The sequence below is a fragment of the Phoxinus phoxinus genome (genome assembly GCF_949152265.1).
Source record: "Phoxinus phoxinus genome assembly, chromosome: 15".
In the NCBI taxonomy this organism is placed as follows: Eukaryota; Metazoa; Chordata; class Actinopteri; order Cypriniformes; family Leuciscidae; genus Phoxinus; species Phoxinus phoxinus.
Window position 1 is genome coordinate 34,884,672 of NC_136890.1, and position 10,000 is coordinate 34,894,671.

At 46.5% G+C, this 10,000-nt stretch overlaps 1 protein-coding gene across 1 annotated transcript in view; it reads right to left on the minus strand.

The window, feature by feature from the left end:
• sncaip (synuclein, alpha interacting protein) overlaps window positions 1-10,000 on the minus strand; it is a 16,884-nt gene that overhangs the window by 5,101 nt on the left and 1,783 nt on the right. The window contains exons 3-7 of the mRNA XM_079636605.1: window positions 8,996-9,053; window positions 7,300-7,958; window positions 2,957-3,136; window positions 797-910; window positions 10-135 (exon numbers count right to left, since the gene is read on the minus strand). Coding sequence (XP_079492731.1) covers window positions 10-135; window positions 797-910; window positions 2,957-3,136; window positions 7,300-7,958; window positions 8,996-9,053 — 1,137 coding nt within the window. The remainder of the gene's footprint in view (window positions 1-9; window positions 136-796; window positions 911-2,956; window positions 3,137-7,299; window positions 7,959-8,995; window positions 9,054-10,000) is intronic.

A 10,000-nucleotide genomic window follows, 5' to 3' on the forward strand; every position in this document is an offset into this window, starting at 1 on the left:
AGTGAGCACCTGAACGCAGCTGAGATGTCCAAACTGAGCCGCCACGTGCACCGCCGTGTTCCCGTTCTGATCCACTTCGTCCAGAGAAATCGCCTGTTCCTGCATGAACTGCAGCAGCCACAGCAGCACCCGCTCCTGAAACACATGTGTGTGTGTGTGTGTGTGTGTGTGTGTGTGTGTGTGTGTGTGTGTGTGTGTGTGTGTTTGTTAGAGCTGCACGTTCACGCGATTTGGTAAAGGCTGTGATTATTTTATGCGCAGTTTGTCAGTGCAGCGGCTGATCGGTAAATACTCCATCTGAACACCAGAGGGCGTCTCACACACACATCTCTCTGAATACCAGAGGGCGTCTCACACACACATCTCTCTGAATACCAGAGGGCGTCTCACACACACACACACACACACACACACACACACACACACACACACACACACACAAGGATGAGCTCAACTGTCGTTATGAAGTGAGTCTGGAGTAAAAGTGTGTTATTAATGTCATCTTTTGTTGAGGCTCATAAATGCGTCTCGTGTCTGGAAAGGTGTGTGACGCGTGTTGCTTTTTCAAACGCACATTATAAGCGACTCAAACTCAGAGCTTTCAGAGTGAGCCGCGTTTACTGACCGATCATCACTGACCAGCGGCGCAGAACTGACAATCTCAGCCCCCATTTCAACATCGAGAAATGTAAATTGCGAATAATCATGCAGCGCTAATGTGCTAATGTTAGCCCTAGTGTGCGCGCGGTTAGTCACGTGACCGCGAGCGCACCTGTGCGTGTGGGCGGAGTCTCACCTGTCCGTGTCGCGCGGCGTAATGGATGAGGCTGGGATGCTCTCGAGTGCAGCTGAGCTCGGCGATGGCTTCGGTTTCACTGACCATCCAGCGCACACACTCCAGGTGACCGTTCTACACACACACACACACACACACACACACACACACACACACACACACACACACACACACACACACACACACACACACACAATCTGTTTCACATGTGTATTCGTTCAGTAGTTCACTAGCACAGTCAGTGTGATGGATCGCAGTTGATCGTGATGCGTACGGATCAGCTGACCCACGATTCGCCACGCATGTGATCCGCGGATTAACTGCTAAGTTTAAACATCATAGAATGACGCGTTTTGTCTTGCCAATTTACATATCAAAATATCTAAATATCCGTCTCGGCAAGTATTCTCTCGGTTCTGTCATGAGGGAACAGTTGAGAAAGAAACCGGATGTTTGTCAGTTTATTCGGTCTTAAAATGACAGATGACTAATATTCCTGCTGTCGTCTGTGTCATTAATGTTAATAAAACAACTAAACACAGCTTTAACAAAGATGAACTAGATTTAATTTCTACAGTGAACAAATAGTGTTATTTTACATTTAGGCCTAATTATTAATTTCTGTGCCTGAATACTACTGTTAGACTTTAACTTTGTTATTTAGTATTCATCTCTGCTTGTCATTTTTTTTTTGTTCTTATTTTATTACTGACTGTTCACTTGATTTTAATAAAGTTTGAACATTATCAGTTAGGCTAGTAGTTTTTGCTGTAATATCGAAGAACTTCAAGTTAACTTTAAGTAATATATATATATTAGGGCTGTCAAACGATTAAAATATTTAATCGCGATTAATGTCATAGTTAACTCGCGATTAATCACAATAAATGTCATAGTTAACTCGCGATTAATCACATTAATGTCATAGTTAACTCGCGATTAATCACAATAAATGCCATAGTTAACTCGCGATTAATCACATTAATGTCAGTTAACTCACGATTAATCACATTAATGTCATCGTTAACTCGCGATTAATCACATTAATGTCATAGTTAACTCGCGATTAATCACAATAAATGTCATAGTTGACTCGCGATTAATCACAATAAATGTCATAGTTAACTCGCGATTAATCACAATAAATGTCATAGTTAACTCGCGATTAATCACATTAATGTCATAGTTAACTCGCGATTAATCACATTAATGTCAGTTAACTCACGATTAATCACATTAATGTCATCGTTAACTCGCGATTAATCACATTAATGTCATAGTTAACTCGCGATTAATCACAATAAATGTCATAGTTGACTCGCGATTAATCACAATAAATGTCATAGTTAACTCGCGATTAATCACATTAATGTCAGTTAACTCGCGATTAATCACAATAAATGTCATAGTTAACTCGCGATTAATCACATTAATGTCAGTTAACTCGCGATTAATCACAATAAATGTCATAGTTGACTCGCGATTAATCACATTAATGCCATAGTTAACTCGCGATTAATCACAATAAATGTCATAGTTGACTCGCGATTAATCACATTAATGTCATAGTTAACTCGCGATTAATCACAATAAATGTCATAGTTGACTCGCGATTAATCACAATAAATGTCATAGTTAACTCGCGATTAATCACATTAATGTCATAGTTAACTCACGATTAATCACATTAATGTCATAGTTAACTCGCGATTAATCACAATAAATGTCATAGTTAACTCGCGATTAATCACATTAATGTCATAGTTAACTCGCGATTAATCACAATAATGTCATAGTTAACTCGCGATTAATCACATTAATGTCATAGTTAACTCGCGATTAATCACATTAATGTCATAGTTAACTCGCGATTAATCACATTAATGTCATAGTTAACTCGCGATTAATCACATTAATGTCATAGTTGGATGGATGCCAAAATGGATGCCAAAGTTTGCTAGGCGTTAATCTTGCGATAAAAAAATTTACGCCGTTAACATGGGTTTGCGTTAACGCCGTTAATAACGCGTTTAACGGACAGCCCTAATATATATATATATTTATTTTTTTCTGATCCGATCCGTGACTCAAAAACAGTAAATGATCCGCTGCACCACTAACAGTCGAGGAAACGGAAACGTTGTTGCGCTACAGACGTACCCGTACGGCGAGGCCCGCGGGCGTGAGCTGGTGTGTGTTGCGCTCGTTCAGGCAGTCTTCGCCCATGAGCGAGGTCAGGTGTTGCAGGCAGTCGGCGTGACCCTGAGACGCGCACACGTGCAGGAGGTTATTCCCGTCCTCGTCTCGGATACGCTCCAGGTTCTCCGCCGCGATGTGAGGCTGCAATGACACACGAGCGCGTTACTACAGTTATTATGCTTTCTGGGATATTACCAGTCATGCAGTGAGTAATAGAGATGTTTATGAGTGCAAAAGCTCTGCAAAGTTACAAAGATCAAAGTGCAGCGGCAGAAACACTGAGGGGCAGAAACACTGAGGGGCAGAGACACTGAGGGGCAGAGACACTGAGGGGCAGAGACACTGAGGGGCAGAGACACTGAGGGGCAGAAACACTGAGAGGCAGAGACACTGAGGGGCAGAGACACTGAGGGGCAGAAACACTGAGGGGCAGAAACACTGAGAGGCAGAGACACTGAGGGGCAGAAACACTGAGAGGCAGAGACACTGAGGGGCAGAGACACTGAGGGGCAGAGACACTGAGGGGCAGAGACACTGAGGGGCAGAAACACTGAGGGGCAGAAACACTGAGGGGCAGAGACACTGAGGGGCAGAAACACTGAGGGGCAGAAACACTGAGGGGCAGAAACACTGAGGGGCAGAAACACTGAGGGGCAGAGACACTGAGGGGCAGAAACACTGAGGGGCAGAGACACTGAGGGGCAGAGACACTGAGGGGCAGAAACACTGAGGGGCAGAAACACTGAGGGGCAGAGACACTGAGGGGCAGAAACACTGAGGGGCAGAGACACTGAGAGGCAGAGACACTGAGGGGCAGAGACACTGAGGGGCAGAAACACTGAGGGGCAGAGACACTGAGGGGCAGAAACACTGAGGGGCAGAGACACTGAGGGGCAGAAACACTGAGGGGCAGAGACACTGAGGGGCAGAAACACTGAGGGGCAGAAACACTGATGGGCAGAAACACTGAGGGGCAGAGACACTGAGGGGCAGAAACACTGAGGGGCAGAGACACTGAGGGGCAGACACACTGAGGGGCAGACACACTGAGAGGCAGAGACACTGAGGGGCAGAGACACTGAGGGGCAGAGACACTGAGGGGCAGAGACACTGAGGGGCAGAGACACTGAGGGGCAGAGACACTGAGGGGCAGAGACACTGAGCGGCAGAGACACTGAGCGGCAGAGACACTGAGGGGCAGAGACACTGAGGGGCAGAGACACTGAGGGGCAGAAACACTGAGGGGCAGAGACACTGAGGGGCAGAGACACTGAGGGGCAGAGACACTGAGGGGCAGAGACACTGAGAGGCAGAGACACTGAGGGGCAGAGACACTGAGGGGCAGAGACACTGAGAGGCAGAAACACTGAGGGGCAGAGACACTGAGGGGCAGAGACACTGAGGGGCAGAGACACTGAGAGGCAGAAACACTGAGAGGCAGAAACACTGAGCGGCAGAGACACTGAGGGGCAGAGACACTGAGGGGCAGAGACACTGAGGGGCAGAGACACTGAGGGGCAGAGACACTGAGGGGCAGAGACACTGAGCGGCAGAGACACTGAGGGGCAGAGACACTGAGCGGCAGAGACACTGAGGGGCAGAGACACTGAGGGGCAGAAACACTGAGGGGCAGAGACACTGAGGGGCAGAGACACTGAGGGGCAGAAACACTGAGGGGCAGAAACACTGAGGGGCAGAAACACTGAGGGGCAGAAACACTGAGGGGCAGAAACACTGAGGGGCAGAGACACTGAGGGGCAGAAACACTGAGGGGCAGAAACACTGAGGGGCAGAAACACTGAGGGGCAGAAACACTGAGGGGCAGAGACACTGAGGGGCAGAGACACTGAGGGGCAGAAACACTGAGGGGCAGAAACACTGAGGGGCAGAGACACTGAGGGGCAGAGACACTGAGGGGCAGAAACACTGAGGGGCAGAAACACTGAGGGGCAGAAACACTGAGGGGCAGAGACACTGAGGGGCAGAAACACTGAGGGGCAGAGACACTGAGGGGCAGAGACACTGAGGGGCAGAGACACTGAGGGGCAGAAACACTGAGGGGCAGAGACACTGAGGGGCAGAGACACTGAGGGGCAGAGACACTGAGGGGCAGAGACACTGAGGGGCAGAGACACTGAGGGGCAGAAACACTGAGGGGCAGAGACACTGAGGGGCAGAGACACTGAGGGGCAGAGACACTGAGGGGCAGAAACACTGAGGGGCAGAAACACTGAGGGGCAGAAACACTGAGGGGCAGAGACACTGAGGGGCAGAAACACTGAGGGGCAGAGACACTGAGGGGCAGAGACACTGAGGGGCAGAGACACTGAGGGGCAGAAACACTGAGGGGCAGAAACACTGAGAGGCAGAAACACTGAGAGGCAGAAACACTGAGGGGCAGAGACACTGAGGGGCAGAGACACTGAGGGGCAGAGACACTGAGGGGCAGAGACACTGAGGGGCAGAGACACTGAGGGGCAGAGACACTGAGCGGCAGAGACACTGAGGGGCAGAGACACTGAGGGGCAGAGACACTGAGCGGCAGAGACACTGAGAGGCAGAGACACTGAGGGGCAGAAACACTGAGAGGCAGAGACACTGAGAGGCAGAGACACTGAGGGGCAGAGACACTGAGGGGCAGAGACACTGAGGGGCAGAGACACTGAGAGGCAGAGACACTGAGAGGCAGAGACACTGAGGGGCAGAGACACTGAGGGGCAGAGACACTGAGGGGCAGAGACACTGAGGGGCAGAGACACTGAGGGGCAGAAACACTGAGGGGCAGAAACACTGAGGGGCAGAAACACTGAGGGGCAGAGACACTGAGGGGCAGAGACACTGAGGGGCAGAGACACTGAGGGGCAGAGACACTGAGGGGCAGAGACACTGAGGGGCAGAGACACTGAGAGGCAGAGACACTGAGGGGCAGAAACACTGAGGGGCAGAAACACTGAGGGACATAAACACTGAGGGGCAGAGACACTGAGGGGCAAAAACACTGAGGGGCAGAAACACTGAGGGGCAGAAACACTGAGGGGCAGAGACACTGAGGGGCAGAGACACTGAGGGGCAGAGACACTGAGGGGCAGAGACACTGAGGGGCAGAGACACTGAGGGGCAGAGACACTGAGGGGCAGAGACACTGAGGGGCAGAGACACTGAGAGGCAGAGACACTGAGGGGCAGAGACACTGAGGGGCAGAGACACTGAGGGGCAGAAACACTGAGGGGCAGAAACACTGAGGGGCAGAAACACTGAGGGGCAGAGACACTGAGGGGCAGAGACACTGAGGGGCAGAGACACTGAGAGGCAGAAACACTGAGGGGCAGAAACACTGAGGGGCAGAGACACTGAGGGGCAGAGACACTGAGGGGCAGAGACACTGAGGGGCAGAGACACTGAGAGGCAGAGACACTGAGGGGCAGAGACACTGAGGGGCAGAGACACTGAGGGGCAGAGACACTGAGGGGCAGAAACACTGAGTGGCAGAGACACTGAGGGGCAGAGACACTGAGGGGCAGAGACACTGAGGGGCAGAGACACTGAGGGGCAGAGACACTGAGGGGCAGAGACACTGAGGGGCAGAAACACTGAGGGGCAGAAACACTGAGGGGCAGAAACACTGAGGGGCAGAGACACTGAGGGGCAGAGACACTGAGGGGCAGAGACACTGAGGGGCAGAGACACTGAGGGGCAGAAACACTGAGGGGCAGAAACACTGAGGGGCAGAAACACTGAGGGGCAGAAACACTGAGGGGCAGAAACACTGAGGGGCAGAAACACTGAGGGGCAGAGACACTGAGGGGCAGAAACACTGAGGGGCAGAAACACTGAGCGGCAGAGACACTGAGGGGCAGAAACACTGAGAGGCAGAACCAGAGTCAGATGATGTCAACGATGTCAATGATGGAGAGACTCGAAAAGAAGTGACAACATGTAGAAGCAACAGGACTTTTCTGAATGGTTAGTTGATGAATTTATATAGTTTATGTGTAGTTACCTTCTAGTCATTGATTAGCATATTCTGTCTTGATAATCTATAAATCGTGTTCTGGGGGTTTATGTAAATTTTAGGGTTAGTGATGTCACTAATCCGAGAGGAATGTTGTGTTGTTCCTACCAGCCGTTTGTTGTAGTCCTTAAAAAGCGATTTCTTTAAAAGCAACTTTGAGCGTTGTAATTTTGCAGATGTTGTTTATGATCAAACAGCAACATCACACACTAACTACAGTTAGAAAAGTCAAATCATAATCAACCACCCCTTTAATATTAAACCCAGACTATAAACACTGGCGAACTCTTACCAGCAGTGAGATCTGCCCCTCTCTCACGACGTTCAGGATGTTCTGCGTCTTCTTGGCTTCCTCGTCTCCGTCTCCGAACGCTCCCCTCGTGCCTCTGGCTCCCTGAATCTGGAACGCCGTCTCCCCGCCGTCGGCTCCGGGTTTATCCGGGAAGAGGCGGGGCTTATCCGCGTCTGACCCGTGACTGAGCTCGAATCCCGCGTTCTGAGCCCGGAGATCCATGGACTTGGTCTTCCTGATGTCGGGCCAGTTGACGGGCGCCAGCACACAGAACTGGCTCCCGGCGCTCAGGCTCTCGGAGTGGGAAAGCGTGGCTCCTCTGACGCTCCTCTTCTCCGAAGCCACGCGGGGAAGCGTCGACGTCTGCTGACTGGGTTTATTGATATACGGCACGTCGAGGATCTCGTCCATGTCCAGGTCGTAGTGCTCCAGCTCCCCGAACAGGGCTCCGTTCCCCAGGGCTTTGCTCTTGCCAGCGCAGGGAGAATCCTCCTTGCTCCGGTCCACGTTCGGCTCGGCTTCGGCCTCCTCCGGCTGGTGTTTGAGGGGAGACACGCGCTTGACGGGCCTGAACTTGCTGTAGACGTCGGCGATTCCAGTGGGTTTGTTTCCCGGGACGCCGTGTGACGCCGCGTTACGACCCCAGTTGATGGCCGGAGCTGGAAAACAAGCCAAATATAGAGCGAAACTTTACACTTGACTTTTTTGTTGTTTTTTGTTGTTTATTTCACTTGTATAGTGATAATATACACCTACACCGCTCTACAGTCATTTGAGAGTGATTGCAGTACCAGTTTTGGCCACAATCTTACATACGGCTCCTTTAAGGGCCAAAACGCCACATGTTATTCAGTGCTGGGAAAAGTTACTTCTAAAAGTAATGCATTACAATATTGCGTTAGTCCCAAAAAAAGTAACTAATATTTGCTATATTTGCTTATTAGTACGGTTGAATTAGATCATTGAAGGTCAGCAGCAAAGACATTGGTTGATTAAGTGAGATTAAATACATAAAGTATATTTGTGTAATTTAATATAGTTAATTATACAATTTTATTAAAATAAATAATTAAATATAATTATATTTAATATAATTATATATTAAAGTAATATATAATTTAATATATTACTTTATTACTTTATAAAGTAATTTAATTTACTTTAATATAGTAAATTAAAAAGAATTTTGCATAAAATTCTGAGATTGCATTTTACTGTTTTTATTCATTTTGAGGAATACTGTTCACATTAAGTCTAGAACTAAAATAACCATCATGTTCTCACACACACACACACACACACATCTCCTCACTTTATTTCTCTGAACATGAGGACATGAGAGCTGTCAGTCAATAAATGTGAAAAAGTAACGTAGATATTTTGTTGTAAATTGAATAAGTAATGTGTTACTTTACTAGTTACCTGAAAAAAGTAATCTGATTACATAACTCAAGTTACTTTCATGGTATTTGCACGGTTTTTGGGATGTTCACCACACTAAAAACATACTTAGAAACAGTTTTCACACGTAAATTTCACAACTAACTACAAAGCAACGGCAAGTAGCTCTGAATTACATTTTGAAGTTGAAAGACTAAAATAGTATTTTCTTGTAAAACACACCAACTCTGATTATTTTATTAGTGATGTCTATAATATTTTGCTGTAGTTTAACATCAGTGTGTGAGTGTGGTACCGTGTCTCTCGTCGCTCGGCCCATCGTGTCTTCGGCACAGCTCAGGAATGCTCTTGTACTGCGACGGGACACATCATGAAGAGTTAGCGCTCAAACACCAGCTCACGTCCAGCACTGCACACACTCGTGCATTAATACTGACATGTCCTATACGTCATAACCATGTTAACAAACAAGTATTCATTACTTCAGTGAGCTCATCGTTTCTGCCTTAAATTATTATTTTTTTTTATTTTTTTTGTATATGTACATTTCTGAAATACATGTATACACACAAATACACAAATAAATGTGACTTTAATTGAAAGGACACGGTTTGACCGCCAGGAAACATCTGAGCAATAAAGGAAACCTTGAATAAGTCACTTTGAAACGGATGAACAAATGTAAATGTACCACACTGTAACCTACTGTATTATTCCTGTAACATTTAATATACACTTAAATATCTTAAAGGCTTCCAAAACTGGAGTTCATGAGTTGATGAAAAGCTAATAATAAAAAAATATAAAAAATAAAAAAGCTTACTGAAACCTGAAAAAAAATAAAAATTTAATTTTAGCATTTACTAAAAAATTCATTAAATCATAAAAAATAAAAATAAAACGTACTGAAAAAAAATTATATATATATATAGATAATTTAAAAATAAAAACATCTAAAATAAAATGCTAACAAAAATTCATTAGATCGTGAAATTTTTCAATTTTAATAAATCCGTGTAAATGAACACTTTAAACACACACACAAAAAAAAATTTATCCTAAAAAATTAATAAATGAAATAAATAATTTAAAAGTAACACAAAATAACACACTAAAGAAGATTACATATTTTACTTGTTTGGCTGAAGGTCATGTGACCGTTAACCAACATCAGGGAAGATGGGAAATAATAACTTCTGGAAAATATTTGAACTCTAACGTTTGGGATGATCAAGTGAATAGTTTAAAGTGAGTAGTTCAAAGTTTCTAGTTTAAAGTGAGTGAAATCACTCAGATTTAA